This window comes from Gymnoscopelus braueri (assembly GCF_963280865.1).
Source record: "Gymnoscopelus braueri genome assembly, chromosome: 8".
Classification (NCBI taxonomy): Eukaryota; Metazoa; Chordata; class Actinopteri; order Myctophiformes; family Myctophidae; genus Gymnoscopelus; species Gymnoscopelus braueri.
The window spans coordinates 39,917,896-39,939,845 of NC_137609.1; the positions used below are offsets into that span (position 1 = coordinate 39,917,896).

Sequence of the window (21,950 nt, forward strand, 5' to 3'; positions counted from 1 at the left end):
AATGTTGAGTACAAAACCTCCAACAGGTGCTGCACCATGGGTGACCCTGTGCTCAGAAGAATGGGGTGTGGGTGGTGGCGAGAACTTCCATTCTAGGGTTGCTGTGGAATCAGAAAAACAGTAAGTGGCCGTGTCCACCGGGGTGTTTCTTTTGTATGTTTTGAATTGTCTTTCAGCTAAACGTTGGAAACGCCAGCAGCATGATGAGACACCGAGCGTCTATTCCGCTATGATAATAATATAATATAATAAATATGTATACATATATTAGCCTACTTTTTTTACTGTCTATGATATTAGCATTAAGACCCCTTTTAACTCTCAATGGTTCCTTTCTGAAAAAGGAGGTTATTGTAACCTCCTTTTAAAAAAGATTTACGGGTTCCGACATGTTTGTTTACAATGAAGAGTGGACGGCGCTTGGTGCCTCTTGGACCCGGAATCGACGTCGGACCACAAAAAGACGTCAGACTTAAAAACCGAATAGATCGGATCCCTAAACCAGCAGGACTCTTCTAGACAATTGTCACTTGTTGACACTTGTCCTCATCCAGAGAACACAAAGGTCCTGTTTATGGTTGTTTGTTTTCACAATGTAATCCATTACACGACAGGGTCATCGCCCATCCCTCCAAAGTGTAATGGACACTTTGACCCGTACTGTAGTGTGTGTGTGTGTGGACCTTTGAGCGGAGCCACTGTATAGACAACCCCCTATAGCAGGGGTCTTCAACAGACAGGGGGTCCGGGACCCCTAGGGGGTCCTCAGAGTTACTACAGGGGGTCCTCCAAATCTTTGTGTGATGGGATTCTGAGGGAAGTGAGGGGAACATTAGCCAAAAATTGCCGATCTACAAGCACACAACGCCTCGCAGTGAGCTTGTAGATCTGCTATGTTTTGGCAAAGAGGTTTGGTGTAGAGGGAAAAGAGAGCAGACCAAGTAAATGTCTGAAAATACACAAAAAAGAAACAAAAAACATTAACTTATTATACAACATTGACAATCTAGGATCCCAAGTCAAATAACAAGGAAAAACAGCGCCCCCAGCGTTTTTCACTTTTGCATCAGTTGCGCAGCTCTGAATCTGTTCTTGATAGATTACAACATTGATGATAGTGCTGTCAAATAAGTCTATGAAGCTATCTATGAAATCTATGAAAAAGTTTAATCTGCAACACAATTCTACACATACAATATGTAGTGGGGGGGTCCCTGCTTCATCTCCCTCTCAGCTAAGGGGTCCTTGGGCTGAAAAACGTTGAAGACCCCTGCCCTATAGCCTGCACAGTAACATTCACAGTTCTATTTTGACCCTGAGAGTGTGTAAAATGGAACCAAATGGATTTTACAGTGTGCCCTCTGACCCCGGCTGGTGAAATGTGAACTTGTGTGTGTCTAAAAAAGTTTTCACTGAACAATATCTCTCATTTACACTGTGTGGAAAACACACAATGACTGGAGTACTCTACAAAAGACCACAGTTCACACACTTGGAAGGAAGAAGAATATTTGATATATATACGAGGTTTCGGCTGTGAAATGTAAATGACTGCAACGCCACCTCATACATCAGCTGAAGTTTCAAATTAAAAGCGCGATTGGTGCTTAACCTTTGAGAGGTGTGCATTCTAATTTGGCATATTATGAGAATAATGGGGACTAAATGCCATGCAGCCGGCTACCTGCTAAGATTAAAAACACTAGCTCGTGATTAAAAGAGAGCGCCACTAAATTTCATTATTAAGACACAATACAGCAACAGATTCCAGAACTGATAAGTCTGTGTACTTGTCTGTCTGTCTGTCTGTCTGTCTTTCTGTCGGCAGTGGTGTACTAAGTAAAAATATCAATACCGCAATGTAGAAGTACTCTGTTACAAGTAAAAGTCCGGAATACAAAATGTACTTGAGTAAAAGTACAAAAGCATTGGTATCCAATCCTTAAAGTACCAAAAGTAAAATGTTTGAAAATAGCAGATCTACAAGCTCACAATGCATCGCGATGTGACACGTTGTGAGCTTGTAGTTCGGCTATTTTCAAATAGCCTAGGTATAAAATAGGGCTAAAGTGGTTAATGTATGTTTTATAATGTAATCATTTATATCTGCAAAGTAACTAGTAACTAAAGTTTTCAAATAATTGTAGTGGAGTAAAAGTACAATATTTTCCTCTGAGATGTAGTGGAGTAGAAGTAAAAGTATAGACTCCAGGAAATACTCCAGTAAAGTAACAGTACCTCAAAATTGTTCTTAAGTACAGTACTTGAGTAAATGTACTTAGTTACTTTACACCACTGTCTGTCGGTCTATCTAGTCAGTTTTTTTTTTCCTCCGAGGTACAAAACAAAAATACCCATTTGTATTACCAAGGTTGTTTAAAACCAATAATGTGTGTCATTTAACCACTTAGGCTCAATTTTATACTAAGTGTATTCAACAATAGGACCAAGTTCACAACACATCACAATGTGACACGTTGTGAGCTTATAAATAGGCTATACTTTTAACAAACATTCTGAAGAATTTTTTAAATGTTTGTCCATTTTCTCCTATGACATGCCCAGAATAGGAATGCCATGGGGTTAATGCGCTGTACCAACACTAACAGGGTGAACCACCAATTAAAAATACTTTGTAGATGTGCCATTGAGAGCAGAAATGGCTTGATAACATCATTAAACCACAGAGAAATTAATTAAGAACTTATTGTGTCAAGGTTAGTTTGGACAGACAATTAGATGAAATGTTTTTTGACAAAGCAACATAAAAGCTCCCTGGCTAAATTCCGATATGGTGCAAATTAGCATTTCTGACATATTTTTTTTTGTCTGAAGCAATTCAGTTTACACAGTATTATTTTGTGACTTGACTTGAATTCACAACAAACTATTCTCCATCTGTCCATTCATGACAGCTCTTATGAGATCGGTGACAATAACAATAACAAACATGAAACATCCATCCATCCATCAAGCCATCTCTTTCACAGAGAAAAGTTTGTACTTTTGGACATTCACAATTGTTATCTTTATACACTACACTAACATTTTGATTAAACTGTCACTTCAGATCTGCGGTTTCAGTCAACATCTACATTTCTGGGGCTGGAGGTGATGGTTCTAATGTGGGTTTCAAGTCCTGATGCCTTTCAAAAGAGAACAGGAGAGGAATGGAGTGACTGACCTCTGGCAACGAGATGTTCACGAGGATACAGCCTGGGCTCAAATAGCTCACCAGGAAGGAACAATGTGATCATGAGACCTGACAATTCATTCATTCATTCATTCTATTACACTGATAACCCCAAGCCTGTCTGTGATCAGCCTGTCTCAATAAAATAATAATAATGATAATGATAATACACTTAATTTGCACCTTTGCAAAACAAGGTTGCTTTATAGGGTAAACAACAACAAACAACGGTAACCACAGAAGTGATCCTCCTAGAAACACTGAATATAATAGCAGCATCAATAAAACAAGTAAAACAAAGCAATAAAATAAGAGCAAGAACATAATAAAACATAACAATAAAACAATGATTAGGATAGATGGAAGAGAGGGGAGGGGAGACCATAACAGTGTCAAGTGTGTTTTAAGAAGAGATTTAGCCATCCTAACATTCTATGGAAAGTTGTTACAACCTAAGCTTCTGTTTTTATAGGAACCACCAGGATGGCAGTTTTTGAGGACCTCAGGGCCCATGGGGAAAACATCCCACCTAAATTAAAAGATTTTCAATAATTTCCAAATGTTTTCAAAATGTTTCTAATTATTTCAACAAACTTTCAACTGAAAGTTTATTTCAAAATTACATTTCATATTTTCCATGAATTACCGGCATTTTATGGTGTTTTTGTGCAGATTTACCCTTTTTAATAACATAATGAGACCTTTAATGGCATGCAGGTTGCTGTCAGGGAGCTATAGCTACCTGGCCAGATTAAAGCGTTAAGGGCTGAGTTTCAATCCAGCTTTTAATTTGCGAGCTAACCTGACTAATGGTGTGCTATTGTAGTCATTAGCATTTCCTCTCTGTTTGATGACTGACACTAGAATGATTAGCATAACATCGCTAACAGTGAGCGACCCCCCTCTCCATCTTCTCTCTCCTCCTACTGCACCTCTGTGTGTGTGTGTGTGTGTGTGTGTGTGTGTGTGTGTGTGTGTGTGTGTGTGTGTGTGTGTGTGTGTGTGTGTGTGTGTGTGTGTGTGTGTGTGTGTCTGTGTGTGTGTGTGTGTGTGTGTGTGTGTGTGTGTGTGTGTGTGTGTGTGTGTGTGTGTCTGTCTGTCTGTCTGTCTGTCTGTCTGTCTGTCTGTCTGTCTGTCTGTCTGTCTGTCTGTCTGTCTGTCTGTCTGTCTGTCTGTCTGTCTGTCTGTCTGTCTGTGTGTGTGTCTGCGTGCGTGCGAGCGAGCGAGAGAGAGAGAGAGAGAGAGAGAGAAAGAGAGAGAGAGAGAGAGAGAAAGAGAAGGAGAGAGAGGGGGCGTATGTTCTCAGTCCGTGCTGGAGTGGGTAAAGGCGCAGAAGAGGAAGGAAAGATATGACACAGAGAAAGATAGGAATGGAGAGGATCAACAAATAAGAGCTAAAAGATGGGAAGAGACAGAGAGAAGAATTTGAACTCCTCTTAGGGTCCACAGGTAACCAAAATGTTAGGAAATAGCAAGTCGCCAGTTCAGATCCTCTAACAAGATAATAAACAGCACAATATTCAGTACATTAATTAATTAATTATTGTTGCCATTTAGCAGATGCCGTCATTCAGAGTGCAAGGTCTGAGTAAGGCCCATGAACCTTACTCAATCAACAACAGGGCGAGGGAAATCAAGGAATTACAGTTCAGTACAAGAAAACAAGTATTAGTTACAAAGTATTGTAACCAGCATTGAAATAATATACTAAGCATCTGTGTTAAAAAAAACACAACATATCTCTCAGTGTAAGCAGGAAGTGCAGAAGTAAAGGTAGAATGTAAGCGTGTATGGCATTCCCAAGCTGGTTTCCTTTTTCGTGGAAGGCCCATTTTGGTTCACTCAACATCCTGCATATGTGCAAGGTTTTACAAACTTTTTTCCTAAGCTTTAATCACAAGGCGGGTGTGCCGCCGACGGCAAGGCCTTGAGACTCGTGCGGGCTGCAAGGCAAGCGAGGCCCGTGCCGAGCAGCCAATGTCCTCGTGCATCAACAAGCATGCCGTCTGAGTTGGCAAGCCGTCGTGAACGGAATAGGTTCATCACGTGAACCAAAATGAGCAATATCCCTCAGCGATCCCTCGGCACATTCAGCCAATCACAGAGACTTGGGGGTGGGGTTTTGAGGCCGACCGGCTTGGGATTGGGCATACTAGTGTATACATGCAATTAAGTGCTAAGTCTGAAGAGGTCAGTGTTCAAGATGAGAAGTGACTCCGCAGTCCTGACTGACGAAGGGAGGTCAGAGATCATTCCACAGCTTGGGAGGGGAGCCAGTAGTGAACATATCAAATAGGACGAACACATTACCAACAAACGTCTGTGCGTACGGGGCACAACCACAAGTGTATCAGAGAGCAGTAATCAGGAGAATGAGACTAGCCGGTCGCCAGTGGTGTAATGTAACTAAGTACATTTACTCAAGTACTGTACTTAAGTAAAACATTTTACTTTACTGGAGTATTTCTAATTGTCTATACTTTTACTTCTACTCCTTTACATCTCAGAGGTAAATATATAAAACTTACATTAACCACTTTAGCCTTATTTTATACCTACATACACAAAAATGTGAGTACTTTTTCCACGACTGGTGGCAGCAGACCTGCAGTTTTCTGGGAGTTTGTTCCAGACATAATAACTAAATGCTGCTTCCCCATGTTTATTTGTGGTTGTAGGAACAGAAAGAATGTATTTCCAGCCAAGGAATTCTGGTTCCATTAGGGTTAACGGTTGAAAATACACATAAAGAGACTTTTAAGCGATAAGCACCATGTTGTCCCTGGACACGGACTCGTATCTCTAACGAACGCTTTGTGTGCATTTCACTCTTCATCCTATTCAGGGTTTTTTACTCTCGAAGCCGCTTCCAAGAAAACCTCAGTGGCTTCTCTGTGGACGGCCATTTTGTTTCATGTGTCGTTTCATGTGTATGAGCTGAACTTTTTTCAATGTCACTGAGACCATTTTCATCTTCATGGCTATCCATCCACACACTTTATTTTATTTTAATCCCAACTTTTCTGCTCCCCTTCCTCCCACCTCTGTCTGTCTGTCTGTCTGTCTGTCTGTCTGTCTGTCTGTCTGTCTGTCTGTCTGTCTGACCTTCAATCCTTTCCTCATTCTGTGGCACATTCCATTTTCGTATTTTTTCGTTCTCCATATATGAATTTCTCTTTCTCCTCTCTCATTTGTTTTTTCTTATTAAGTCGGGGTTTTCAGGTCTTTCTTTCTTTCTTTCTTTCTTTCTTAAGACTCCAGAAGCTGCGTAGTGCAGTCGCTAGCAGATTTTAAAAGTAAAAAAAAACCTGAAGAATAATCAATCGTTAAGCCTTTTGGAAGGAAAACACAGTGGTCCTATCAGCTCGCAGTGTCGTTCACACCTCGCAACAACGCACTACAAAAGGCTGTTTAATGTTACAAACAGAATCTGTGCCAGGACTGTTTTTGTTTTTGAAGGACAAACCCCCCTGAGGACCACCGGTTTTGCTTTGTTATGTTTCCCTTTCAATGCTCTTCAAACCAAAATACAGGGTTGGAAGGGTTACTGTAAAACTGTAATTACATTACTGATTAAGATGTATGTTCTTTTTTTATACTCAAATGGCTGATTATCAGAAATGTTATCTGATTACTTTTGAGGTCAGTGGTTTCTCTTATTGGTTCATCATTATTTCCACAAATAGTGGAAAATAACATTTTCAGCAGCATTGTAAAACACATGAAACTGTGAAATATGCCAACATCACCCCCAAAACACAAACAGGTGTTCGGTTAATGTTTTGATCATGGTCAAACATCAGGAGACCAATTTCAGCTCCCTATTCCAACCCAAAATAATCCTTTCAAAACAATTTTGGCTTTCTGACCAATTCGGGCTTTCCCCCGGCTTCCATAAGGCTCACTCTATGTTGGTTGCTGTCCCTGTACACCAGCTTTAAATGGGTTCAGAATAGGGCTGTGCAAAATGTGTGTCTTATGTTAGGCTGCATGATCTAAAACTAAATATAATAGTATACTTTATTCAAATAAGATCTGTTATCCAAGTATATCAGTTCACTGATCAATTCAGTATTAATTAGCTTGTAGATCACCGTAAATTGTCGTTTAAACGTCCAACATTTGAGTGTAATTTCCATTTGAACAGCTCAGCATGGTAGATTCAAGACTCAGGATTCAGGATTCAAGAACACACACACACACGCACACGTACACGCACACGCACACGCACACGCACACGCACACACACACGCACACACAACACACAACACACAACACACGCAGACAACGTGTATATGCACCAGACCAGACAGGCCGCTCTATCGGCATGGTGGGTTGTGTGTCGGTTTGCTGAGTGGGAGAGTGGGGTTCGATCCCAGCTCGGTGTGAATCACTACATCTGGCGTAGTCGGCAGGACATGGAGGAGGTTCTCATGTGAGGTACATAAAGGACATTGTGAGTCTTTGGGGGGCATGATGCGTGAAGTGTGAAGCGCGAGGGTGTAGATGTAATGCCCCAGACAAGACCCGGCCACAACAGCTCTGCTAATTGAGCTTATTTGGCACATATACAGCATATACCATACAGCTTAAACGTTCTGCATGCATGCATTGGCCAGGAATCAAACCAGGTCTCATGCCTGGAAAGCAAGAATGAATGACCATTAATGCTCACTGCATGGTATCAGGTGCAACTAAGTGATGGCACTTAATGAGAAATGGTTTAGTGCTAAACCACATTTTTCTACGGATGTTACTTCTGGCAAGCGCTACTGTGGAAAGACGCAAGGCATTATGGTCTATGTAAAACCACTGAAGTTGGCCTCTAATGGTGATGGTGTGTATACACCGGAGCCAAAGCGAAGTCAATGCAAATCGATGCAAATTTGCACCGGGTGGCTGACGCAAATGAAGCAAAGTTGAAACATTCCAAGTTGAAATTTACGTTGGGTTATGTGAATAAACTTGTGAATTTGAAGCGAGAATCTTTGGATTTGATTCCAAAGTGAAACAAAACATAATCACTGACTTTGAGTATTCTGGTGGACATCACTGGTGATTACATTCCCAGTATGTAATCGGTAATTGATCACACTTTTGAACATTGCTTCCACACATTTGATGACATGCCAAGAAAATAAAATAGGGAACACAGAGAACAAGATGCATGTGTGTGTGTGTGTGTGTGTGTGTGTGTGTGTGTGTGTGTGTGTGTGTGTGTGTGTGTGTGTGTGTGTGTGTGTGTGTGTGTGTGTGTGCGTGTGTGTGTGTGTGTGTGTGTGTGGTGTGTGTGTGTGTGTGTGTGTGTGTGTGTGTGTGTGTGTGTGCGTGCGCGTGCGCGTGCGAGTGCGTGTGTGTGTGGAGTGGTAGTAATGGTGTATGGGGGGGCAGCAGCTTTTCGGGGGTAAAGCTGAAAGATAAAGACTTCCTCTCTTTGATTGCGCTCATTTTTCTCTTAGTCTGTTTTCCCTTCTAAAAACCAAATGGTTCCTGTATTTAACCGGCAGTTAAATATGTTTGTAAGCGAGCCAAGGAGAAGGGGGTGGGGGGTGGAAATGGGGGGTGTATGGGGGGAGAGAAGGGGGTTGGGGGGGGTGGTTTGAATGGGGGCGAGCTGAGGGAAACAAAACCGACCCTTCTAAAAGCGTCTGCTGTTTGCCGGGAATGGCACAGGATGAATTAAAAACGATATTTAAAAGAAAATAAAAAGAACGAAAGAAAAAAGAAGGAATTCCCAGCAACTACAAACCCAAAAGAGACCTTCTATCGCAGCTGAGGTTCTGTCCCATCTTCTTTCATTTCTCTTCTGGATTAAAAAAATATATATTTTTTGTAGGAAATAAAAGCGCACGCGGGGCCGTCTCCTCAAGGGGATCGAATGGTAGGCTTGACCCCTGACCCCCGTGTGACGAATAGAGAGATGAGAGGGAAAGCTCTCCAGTGAAATGGAGTGGTGCGAGGGAGAAGACAACAGAAGAGAGGACAGGAGAGGAGGTTGAAGTCTTGCAACCATCTGGTCGTTTCAAGTTGAAGAAAGCAGAGAGATTTTAGAAGAGAGAGGAAAGATGAAACAGAACCTATCAGTGTTTTGGCTAGATCACACTCCCTCCCTCCCTCCCTCTACCCCTCCCTTTCTGCGTGTGTGCGCGTGTGTGCGCGTGTGTGCGTGTGTGTGTGTGTGTGTGTGTGTGTGTGTGTGTGTGTGTGTGTGTGTGTGTGTGTGTGTGTGTGTGTGTGTGTGTGTGTGTGTGTGTGTGTGTATTGTGTACGTGTGCACACTAGTCATATTAAAACACCTGGAGGAATTGGCACTGCCAAAAAGACCCATAAAACAAGATGGCTGCCTTGGCAGCATGACAGAGGGCCAACTGGGCCAAGATGGTGACAAAACTAACTCAAAGGTTTGTAGTGCCTTTTGGATGCCAAAATGGACACTGTGTGTCCCCACTCCCCACAAAAGAACCTTGAATATGCTGCTATAGGATTCCTATATATTCACAGAGTACTTCAGACTTGGTCGGTCACACAAAATAAACTCACAGTCATAATGTGAAGAGTAAAGCTCCTTACACACCGGAGGCGATTTTTCCATGCGAATAATACGTTTTTTTTCAAAACCTTATAAAGTCAATGCAAGCTTCCATGGAGCGAAAAAGCGAAGCGAAAAAGTGTCTTTTAATTATCCGAATTTTGCGTATATTCGCATAATTGCCGGTGTGTAATGACCTTTAGTGTAGTGTATTTTTTAAATTATTTAAAAAATAAATAATATCATTATATCTTACTGTTACTGTTTATCTACTAAACAGTTTATTTTTCTACAGCAACTGGAAATTAGACAAACGGTCAGCGCATCCATATTGGGTATAGAAGTGGTTCTCAAACAGTTTCCTGTTAAGGACCCTCAAATGCCAGGATTTTTTCAAAAATGGTCAGATCTACAAGCTCATAGGGTGGCACTCGGTGCCGCGCTATGAGTTTGTAGATCTGCCATTTTTTAATAGCCAAAGTATAAAATATGGTTAAAGTGGTTAAAATGATTGTGACGCCATATTAAAGACGGGGTGCCGTGATTTTCAATGATTTTCAGTGATTCCCCCCCCCCCCTAAAACATAATCATCAGGTATTATGGTTATACTAGGAGGAAGATTTTTTTCAAAAAAATGTACAGAAATTGTTAAAATTATGTTTTTATGTGGACACGCCCTTAAGTTCATTAAGTATACCTGGTTCTCACCTTAGCACCTACTCCACCACCTAAGCACCACCCACCTGTCCTAGTCCCTCCTCCTCCTCATGCCCACACCTGTTGTGTTATGATAATGAGGGGGAGGGTATATTTTTACTATGTCACTAAAGGGCTGTTTTTCTATTGGCACGTTTGACCCTCAAGGTTTCAGCCTCCAGGTAGAAAGTCAAAATAGTCAGAGAAGACATAAAACACCATAAAAACATCACACCAGGGGGCTTAATGAAGTTCTATCAACCTCATAGACACATGAAAAACAGAAAAAGTGCAAAACCATGGCACCACCTCTTTAACTAGTTTTGCTGGGGACCCCCTGGTACCCCCCCCCCCCAAGGACCCCTGGGGGTATATAGGATATGTGGTGTCCACCTAAAAGGAATTGAAATGCCATGACACCATTTGATCAGATCGACCTTGTAGGACATTAATACAACATCTGAAATCCTCCTCCTGTTTGCCTTGATGTTCTGCCAACAGCCTTTATCAAAAATGTTTCAAATTGCCTCAGATCTTCTACAAATTGACAACATGTCTCTTCGCTCAGGTTTCTTCCCACAGGTCCTGAAAACCGCAGTCGTCAAGCCACTCTTAAAAAAAGAATACATCTAGAAACTTACAATTATTATAAAACCTCCCGTTTTTTTGAGTAAACGTAATATAAAAACCTGAAAACCACTGTTCTGATGTCTTGCATTCAGGATTTTGTCCACACTACAGAGACTGCTCCTGGTTAAGCACTAGTGGATCTAATCTGAATCTGCATTTGACAAGATCGACCACAACATATAGCCTACACTAAAACTGACTAAATTAGTTACTAAATTGGTTTGAATTTTACTTAAAAAAAGGCCTACTTTGTGTCTAGGTAATTACACATCTGAGCGGGTAAAATGACATGCAGAATTCCCCAAGGCTCCATTCTGGGGCCTCTTCTGTTCAACATCTAAAGTAGCCTACATGCTCCCACTGGCTCAGATTATGGAAAACAACAAAGTATGTTATAATTATGCAGACGACACACATTTACATAAAGATATCACATGGGGACTAATATTATGGTCTAGGATTTACACGGCCAGGCCATCAGGCTGCTGAACAGTGCTAAGCCCTAATAGTGGCATGTCTTAAGGCAACAGTCATAATGGCACTATCACTTTAAGCATGCACTATATCTATATACAGTGTATAACTACTGTATAATATACTCCATTCCCAGATATTTAGTACATTTGATATCTGTTGGTATGTGTCTCTTATACTTGCACAACAGACTGAAGTATACTCTGCCATATTATTTTATTTTCTGAGTATATAGGCCTACATACACCTTGCGTACATATATTGTTGTTCTTCCTTTTGATTCTCCTTTTGTGAGTGCAATTCATGTAAATTTGTATGGAAAATAATTTCACCCACTCTTTTACACCTGTAAATTCAGTTATGCAATGCTTTGAGAGCTTGTAGATCTGCTATTTAAAAACAAAACAAAACAAAACAAACCTTTTTTTTTTTTTCAATCTGTAATATTTTTGAAATATTTTTAAAAACACAAATCTTGTATGGGGGTCTCTGGCATGAAATATAGTGGTCCAAATAAATATATTGGGGAAAAGTTTGAAAAAAAAAATATTTGTTGATGATATTCATTTTTATGCTATGTTGATTAATTGAATACATATATAGGACTAGCCATGGTTCACATGACGCTTATGACAGTCATGTTTCAGGGCTAATATAGGACCTCAATGGAAAGTCCACAGGACCTTTTTTGTGTTGAGTGTGTTTTTGTGTTATCAAATGTATGACTACCTGTACTGTGTGCATTTATGTCTAATAAACTAAGTATACATCAATGAAAAACCATGAGATCATGGAACTACAAACGCGCCCCTACATCAGCCTCCTCCTCTTCGCAGCTTCGTCTGATGAACTGCAACGCAGCCAGCGCAGCAGCGTCATCAGTGTGTCACATGACTCCATGGTCACATGACCTCCAGCACGGTGACAACAACTAAACATGGCTGCAGAGAATCTCCCCTCAGAATTTGACGTTGTCATATTGGGCACAGGTAAATATCAATAATAATAATAAACACTACAGCCACTTCACATTCATGTCTAGTGATGGAGCTCCAGCCTGACGCCTGTCTGTGTTTTGAACGGTTTTAAATGGCATTGTTGTGTAACAACTGCATTGTAAACGCTATAAACAGTAGCTTGACGTTAGCTCGTGAGTCGTGGCTAACGGTATTATACTAGTATAGGTTTTCAATGTACATATATATGTATATATGTGTGTGTGTGTGTGTGTGTGTGTGTGTGCGTGTGCGTGTGCGTGTGTGTGTGTGTCCAGCAATAATCCTGTAAAGATGAAACATGAATACATTGAGTCATGATGATACTGCAGCGTCGTTTAGAAACTACTTTCATGTTTTGATTATGACCCTACATGAATAAATACCACACACACACGCACACACACACACACACACACACACACACACTCACACTCACACACACACACACACACACACACACACACACACACACACACACACACACACTACTGACTGTTATGGTTGCATTTTACAATTCAATGTTTTACACTCGCATACAAACAATATACCAGTAGCATTATTGTATAGGAGTCCTACGGTACTGTTGTGTGACTGTTGTATTGAGGGACACATTTTGGTGAGAAGATTTAATGGTATGTTACTTGGGAAGAGAAAAGAACTGGACTGGATGAATATCCAGGGGGCTGTTGTTATTGTTGTGTATGATGGGGTTACTTAGCCCATAATGTGGAATGGAATAATGCTGTGATCATTGACGGAGTGCTCCTGTGACATACTGTATACCAGTGGTTCTCAACCTGTGGGTCAATGAGAGGGAAGATGACAGTTATGTGACAATTTAAGGACTGTTTAATACTTTTTTTTTAAAGTGGGAAAAAAAGAAAGAAAAGGACCATTACTGCATCAAAAGTAAATAATCAACAAACTATTATAAAAACTTGCCTCAAATCCTACATTCCAAGTGTTTATCAGGGTGGAAGTTCAAATATGATTATTTTGGGGGGATCCAGTTGAAATATATGATTATTTTGGGGGGTCACGGCCTGAAAAGGTTGAGAACTACTGCTGTATAGAAGTGAGTGTTTCAGTGACTATTGGGCCTATAGAGTATGTCGAATAATTTTTTTTGTTACAGGAAATTGAACACCTCAGACACAATTGACTATTGTTAATGGTCTGAAGCACTGTTCATGGCTAAGACTGTTGCGTGTGTATGTGTGTGCGTGCATGTGTGTGTGTGTGCGGGCACATGTGTGTTTGGGTAGGGTGGTGGCTGGAAGGGTGTATGTATTACTCCCGGCCTGGATTATTGGTCGCAGTACGCCCCTGCTGTCATGGAATAACAAAACACTCGCCCCAAAACACAGTCACCCCCGGGGCAAATCCGGCGGTATTCACCTGGTATTCCTAAACTTAACCTCAGTAAAACTATGCCAAACCCTGAACTTGTTTCTAACCTTTTCCTCAGTAAAACAAGATCTGCTAGTCCGCCAAAAAACTGGTGGCGAGCGTATTTTGGGGTGAATCTTCCGGTTACTCTGTCATGAACTCATCAGCTAGGATTGGATGGCTCAGGGTTGAGGCCAGAGTACAGCAACTTGCAATGGGCCGGGTCTTTAAGATACACCACAACATTGGGGTCCCCCTGTATTTGTCAAAATACTTCCAAAACGTTAATGAAGTCCACGATCACAACACCAGAGGCAGCTCCACGAATCATGTTCAACCCAGATTTGTCTCAACAAAGGGAATGAACTCGTTCTCATGCTATTCATCAAAAATGTGGAATGCCCTACCAAAAGGAGTAAAGGAGTGTAAAACCCTACTCACTTTCAAAACTGCCCTAAAGATACACCTTCAGGAGGCTGCAATTCGAAAATGTCCCCTGTCTAAGTCTTAACCTCCCCTTTTTTTTCTTCTTCTCTTGTACATATTTTTCACTCTTCATACCAGTAACCTGTAAGCTGATTGTATGACGTTCTGTATAGTAGTGTGTATCTGTCTGTCTCTTATATGTCATCATGATTTGTGTGCATGGGGATCTCATCTTAAATAAGCTCAGTGTTATTGAGTCTTCCAGTTTAGTAGACCTTGTATTGTGAATTTGTACTTCCATGTACTGATGTTCTCATGTCTTACTAAATAAAGTACATCAATCAATCAATCAATCATCTAGGGTACAAATGGAACCAAATCGACCCGTTTGGTTCCGTTAGTAGAACTTAGTAGTACGCTCTCTTTGTACACTCTTGATACATTAACACAGAGGATTTTACTGTGTACTTTTATTCACGGATCAGCAATAATGCTTGATCATTGCTGGCTGGGGAGGGAGGAACGTGAACAGGATCGGTGCTATTTGTTTTGTGAAATGTGACTTGCTTGCTTATCACACCTGCATGTCCTGTGTTCAGAACAGCTTTATGTTCATTCATTGTAGGGCTGGGCAGTTCATCGAGAACCGACATTTAGAACCTCTAACCGACTTAACCCATTCATTCCGGGAACGCATCTCTGTCATTTTAGATTTCTTTGGCTATTCAAAAATAGCAGATATACAAGCTCATACTATGAGCTTGTATATCTGCTATTTTTGAAAAATCTTGAAAATGTGTGCAAATCTTTGAATATATATATTTTTTATATCTGTCAAATATTTTGTTCTAGGGACCCCCAGAAGCAACGATTTGAGTCACAAATGTTCGCTTAAAAATATATATACATTAAAAGATTTGCACACATTTTCACAATTTAAAAAAAAATAGCAGATCTACAAGCAAAATTCTTGTCTGAAACCAAAAACGAGTGCAGAAGCATAATTGCCTTGATGTGTATAACATTAACGAGCATCAGCTGGACCCACACACACACACACCTCCCCTCTGAAGGGCTCTATGGAGTCTTGTCTCATTTCTCTCCAAAATCCCTTGAATTTGATGGAATCTGATTAAGGATTACTGTGATTATGGTAAACTCACATTTGATATCACACACACCATACCTGTAACACTAGCCCCCAAAAAATATATTTTTTAACGGCAATTAATTGATTATAGATGAATTGTTAACATCCCTAGCTCATACTGTATCGCTCATCTCCTCTTGGGATCCATGCAGTGCTCTTCTTGTCCTGAGGGAACAGACATTGTGTACATCATTTTTAGCCTAAATAATATACTCATCCACCCTGGAACCCGGGCTCAGTAGAACATATTGATACTTGCATCATGGATGGACCAACCACAGGCAACTGAAGCAAGGCTGTGAGTGTGACCAGTTTTTGGTCATGACCTACCATTTAAGAAACATGCTTAACCCATTTACACGGGAAGTTCGGGAACGCAACTGTGTAATTATTTATTTATTTCTTTGTCTATTTAAAATTTGCAGATATACAAGCTCATAACGCGGCACCGAGTGCCACGCTATGAGCTTCTAGATCTGCTATTTTTTTTAAATCATGAAAAGAAAAGAAGATCTTTAATATATATATATATTTTAAAGGGAACATTTGTAACTCAAATCTTTGCTTCTGGGGATTCTACAAATGTCTTCTAAATCCAGTTTTTTTTTAAAAAACTAAATGTTGCTATAATCAGTGGTTCTCAAACCTTTTCATGACAAGGACCCCCAACATTATATGTATTTAGTTCCAGGGACGCCCCAGAAGCAAAGATTTGAGTTAAAAATGTTCGCTTAAAAAATATGTATTCAAAGATTTGCACAAATCTTCTCAAAATAGCAGATCTACAAGCTCAAAGATTTGATTTTCTTTTCATTATTTTTCAAAAATAGCAGATCTAGAAGCGGTCTGCTATTTTTGAATAGCCCAAAGAAAAGACACAGATGCGTTCCCGGTCTTAATGGGTTAACAGAATGTTTCTGTACAGTAATTTCAAATCAACCAGGTGTTGGGACCGCATAAATTACAATATTAGCAAGACAGACTCTTGATGTGTGTGTGTGTGTGTGTGTGTGTGTGTGTGTGTGTGTGTGTGTGTGTGTGTGTGTGTGTGTGTGTGTGTGTGTGTGTGTGTGTGTGTGTGTGTGTGTGTGTATGTGTGTGTGTGTGTGTGTGTGTGTGTGTGTGTGTGACACTGTGTGTCACTAGACCAGCTGGCCCGTCCAGATTGCAGGTGACACAGCCAATGGGAGACATCTTGATGTGTGACCACAAGCACACACTTACCTTGTGGAGACGTTAGGCGGTATGAGTGTCAGCAGTCAGGGTTGTGTGTGTGTTGTGTCTGTATTACTATACTTGTGAGGAGGACCAAATGTTTTTAGATCTGCTAATTTTTGAATTCATTTTTTTTTAAAGCAAACATCAGTGGTGCTCAAGGGACCCCCCAGAAGCAAATATTTTAGTTAAAAATGTTTAAAAAATATATATGTATTCAAAGATTTGCACAAAATTAATGTTCAAGATTTTTCAAAAATAGTAGGCTGCGCTATGAGCTTGTAGATCTGCTATTTTTGAATAGCCAAAGTATAAAAATAATGGTTATACTGTAGCTAAAATCTGTAGAATTTGAGGAATAGGCGTTGTGAGTACCATTTTCCTGTTCCTCCTCACAAGAAAAATAGCTTGTAGATCTGCTATTTTCGGCTCTAGGCTCATGGTTAAAATGGTATTCGTAAAAAAAAATCACCATCCTATCCAAAAGGTTATTGTCCTCACAAGAATAGTAATACAAACCTGTGTGTGTGTGTGTGTCAGTCAGTCAGGGTCAGGTGTTGTACCTCCAAGCACTTTTCGAAGAATGACACAAAATTACACACACATACGCAGACCATCTGCCCAAGGAACCATGTTGGTTCTTGTTGGATGCGCCCTGTCTCACACACACACACACACACACACACACACACACACACACACACACACACACACACACACACACACACACACACAGACACACAGACACACAAGCACACACATTTACTCAGTCACTCAGTCACTCTCTCACGCACGCACGCACACACACACACACACACACACGGACGCACGGACGCACACGCATTCACACACATTTACTCAGTCACTCTCAGGCACGCACGCACGCGCACAGACACACACACACACACACACACACACACACACACACACACACACACATGCACACACAGGCACACGCACACACACACACACACACACACCTGACTCTTGGCATGAGGTCTCAGGTGCAACTGTTTTTTTTTTAAAGACCACAAGTGTTAATTAAATGTAAATTTTAAAAACTGAAATTCACTTTGGTATGTTTTCAGACCTTTGGACACCATTAGCATGTTGCTGAGATAAGTGCTAAAGGATTCCGGTTTATGTTTTTTTCTTTGTACATTTCCATAGACGTAATCCATCATTGTCAAAACGTGGATAAGAAATATCATAGCAGATGCATTTTTGTACCTTACCTTTTTTAACCCTTTAAGACCGGGAACGCATCTGTGTCGTTTTAAGATGTCTTTGGGCTATTCAAAAATAGCAGATCTACAAGCTCATAGCGCGGCACCGAGTGACGCGCTATGAGCTTGTAGATCTGCTATTTTTGAAAAATCGTGCAATTTTGTGCAAATCTTTGAATACATATATTTTTAAAGTGAACATTTGTAACTCAAATCTTTGCTCCTGGAACAACATATTTTACAAAATATATATATATACAGTATATTCAATTTGCACAAAATTTCACGATAAAAAAGAATTAGCAGATCTACAAGCTCATAGTGCGGCACTCGGCAACGCGCTATGAGCTTGTATATCTGCTATTCTTGAATAGCCAAAGCTAAGTGGTTAAAATGATTGTGACGCTATGTTTACTAATTTCGCTGGGAATCCCCTGGTATTCTTGAATAGCCAAAGAAATCTTAAAATGACGATGCGTTCCCGGTCTTAATGGGTTAAAGACAAAAAAACAGATCTGTAATATCAGCATGCCCTTTAACTAACATTATTGCCTGCACAGTAAAATGCTGGGTGTTAATTTAGCGCAGCGAGTGTAAATGTAAATGTATTTGTCTGCGTTCAAAAGATGCTAAGAATGCGTATTGATTTAAAATGGATTCACCAGTATAGAGGCATGTCATTGTTTATGTAAACGTTGGACGCCAGCCAACAGACGGATGGAGGAGGAGTAACTGAATAGGTGTGGTTAGAGGGAGAGGGAGAGGGAGGGAGGGAGGGAGGGAGAGATGATTGTAGGGCAATGTAGTGTGTGTGAGTAGTGTGGTGTGTGTTCATTCTCTCTCTCTCTTTCACTCACCCTCGCTTTCTCCATCTTGAAAAAGTCACATTAGACTGTTTATTTATAGGGACTGCTAGCCAGCAGCAAATAGAGAGAGAAAGACAGGCGACGGACAGCGAGAGAGAGAGAGAGAGAGAGATGGCAAAGTGTGACAGAATGTTCTATCAAAGCAGAGAGAGATTTATGAGTTCATAGGATCCATGGTGAGACGTTCTCCTTCTCCCCCCCCTCTCTCTGTCTCCTTCTGCGTGGTCATCATCAACAGTCTGGCCTCCCTCTCTCTGTGTGTCCAGCACACATCCATCCATTGTCTATACGGCGGTGACACGTCTCTATAGCATCTTTACACTGCTGCCGTTTCTGTTTGTACTGTAGAGCTGGCTGGGCACTAAGCAGTATATCAACATTATATCGATTTCGTCGTGATATGAGACGAGATATCCTCTGTTTTTTTTGGATATCGTATTGTCATGGTAATGTGTTTGTCTTTTAATCACTTATACGCCTTATTTTATACTTTCAAAATGTTTAAAAGGATCCCCTGCTAATATGTCAAATATGCATTAATACATTATAATTGTCCTCTATAACAAAAATGTAAAGTTAAAAACACCTTAAATATTTTATTTATTTTAGAAACAGTTAATCTTTCACTCCATAGATGGGTTTCTTGTTTGTAAACATGAGAGGATGATGCACGCGCAGTGGAGGTATGAGCCTGTAGAGGGCGCTATTACCCGCAGCATCTCTGGCCATTGTACATTCATAAAATGAATGGTCTTCACCGGGTTTAATGAAAGTAGATTAAATGATGCAGTTTGTCATATCTTCTTTACTCAATAAAAATGATTTGTCGGAAGTTGGATCTGTCTGTATATAATAGCAGCATTATGCCTATTATGCCTATAATAGCAGCATTATGCCTATCTAAATCCCGAAAATAACAAGAGAGTGAATGGCACTTCCGGGTCGTTCTACCTCCCGCATGCGCAGATGACGCACTCTGCTCTGTGATGACGTCGCGCGGAAACCCATCTATAGGGGCAATGCCCGTCGCAAGTTGATGATGTCATTTGTCCATGTGTGATCTAGCCCTATGGAATTTATGGAATGCATGTGCAAAAAAACATATTTAAAATATTGATTTGATGCTCATATTAACCTTAGGAAGTATTAAGTTGGTTTTTATTTTCACATGCATTCCATAAATTCCATAGGGCTAGACCACACATGGACAAATGACATCATCAACTTGCGACGGGCATTTCCCCTATTGTGTGAAAGATGAACTGTTTATAAAATAAATACAATATTTAAGGTGATTAAAATGTAGGATTTTAGTTATAGAGGGTAATTATAATGTATTAGGCATATTTGGCTTATTAGCCAGGGATCCTTTTAAACATTTCGAAAAATTTTGACTGAAAATCTACAAGCTCACGCCGTTGTGAGCTTTTAGTAGATCTGCTACTTTGGCTATTTTTTTTAAATGTTTATAAAAAATAAAATGTAATGTAATGTAAAAAATACAATATTATTATATATGTGATTCAGCACACAATATTGATATCAACTTAGGTATTTGGTCAAAAGTATCGTGACATTTGATTTTGTCCACCAGCCCCAGTTTGTACTGTATATGCTAGCCTAGTATTTGTGATTCTTCTTTTGTGGTATGTCGGTAGTATCATCTTTACCTGTCCACATATTAAAATACAAACTGAATGGTTCTAAAGATGATAAATATATAGGCTGCTCCTAAATGTGTTCTGCAGTCCGTGTTTTAGTTAGCTGTAGCTCATGTGCTTCTTGAGAAAAAAAATATGTTTTTCTTGTATACGGGTACAACTGTATGTGTGTGTGTGTGTGTGAAATACTTTATATCACTAGCTCAGCTTTCCAAGAAATAAATCACTTTTCCATTGTCTTCAGCTGATAGAATGTGTGTGTGTGTGTGCGCGTGCGTGCATGTGTGTTGCGATGATGTGTAATTTAGATGAGCATGTGCACTCTTGCAAGATGGATGTGTGTGTGTGTGTGTGTGTGTGTGTGTGTGTGTGTGTGTGTGTGTGTGTGTGTGTGTGTGTGTGTGTGTGTGTGTGTGTGTGTGTGTGTGTGTGTGTGTGTGTGTGTGTGTGTGTGTGTGTGTGTGTGTGTGTGTGTGTGTGTGATGGAACCTTGGGGAGCGAGGTCACTGAAAGAAGGATGGATGGATGGAGGGAGGACAGGATGGGACAGAAAACGGAGCCATAATGGAGTTGTTCTCTCTCTCTCTCACTCTCTCTCACTCTCTCTCTGCCTTTCAATCAGCCTCTCCTGTCCTTTGTCTCTCTGCCCTCTGCCTCTCACCAGATATCTCTCTATTCTCTCTCTCTCTCTCTCTCTCTCTCTCTCTCTCTCTCTCTCTCTCTCTCTCTCTCTCTCTCTCTCTCTCTCTCTCTCTCTCTCTCTCTCTCTCTCTCTCTCTCTCACACACACACATAGGGATGTGTTTCAGGCTGTTGTTTCATGTGTGTGTTTATGTGCATAAGTGTGGTTTGTGCCTCAAGGCTGTAGGGCAGGGCAACTACAGCTGTCACCATTTAACTTGACGATTAATTGCGATTAACGATTTAAAGGAGTAGTTCACCCAAAAGAGTACTTATATTATCTATCAATTACACACCCCATGAAGCATTGAATGCATGGAGATTTATTAGTTTTTGTCGCATTCCTGAGCCAATAATTTGATTACCGGTAGAAATATTCTAATGTATCCGGTAGGAGACTCAAAGGAGTCTCCATTGAGTCTCCTCCCGGAGTCTCTGCCGGTCATCAAATTATTGGCTCAGGAATGCGACAAAAATAAATAAAAAATCCATGAATTCAAGGCTTCATGGGGTGCGTATTTGATAGAAAATAAGTCATTTTTGGGGTGAACTACTCCTTTTTAATTGTGTTTTTGGAATTGAACATTGGAACGTATGAATATAAACTTAATTTCTGTTTGCTTTTTAGGGCTTCGTAGTAAAAAATTCCACAGGGCAGATATGACATAACTTAAATATACAAAGAAATTACCGACATATTTAATCATTTTCAGATTAGAAATAGCTGATCTACAAGCTTACAGTTACAAGCTTGTAGATCGGCTATTTCTGCTATTTTTGGAAAATGTTTAAAAATGTAACATTTTTCAACATGG

The 21,950-nt window shown here is 40.4% G+C and overlaps 1 protein-coding gene across 1 annotated transcript in view; it reads left to right on the top strand.

The window, feature by feature from the left end:
• The first annotated feature begins 12,414 nt into the window (after positions 1-12,414).
• The window catches only part of LOC308090535 (rab proteins geranylgeranyltransferase component A 1-like), a 49,693-nt gene continuing 40,157 nt past the window's right edge, over positions 12,415-21,950 (top strand). Inside the window, exon 1 of the mRNA XM_080435748.1 lies at positions 12,415-12,512. Within this exon, the coding sequence (XP_080291874.1) occupies positions 12,461-12,512 (52 nt within the window). The 5' untranslated portion in view covers positions 12,415-12,460. The remainder of the gene's footprint in view (positions 12,513-21,950) is intronic.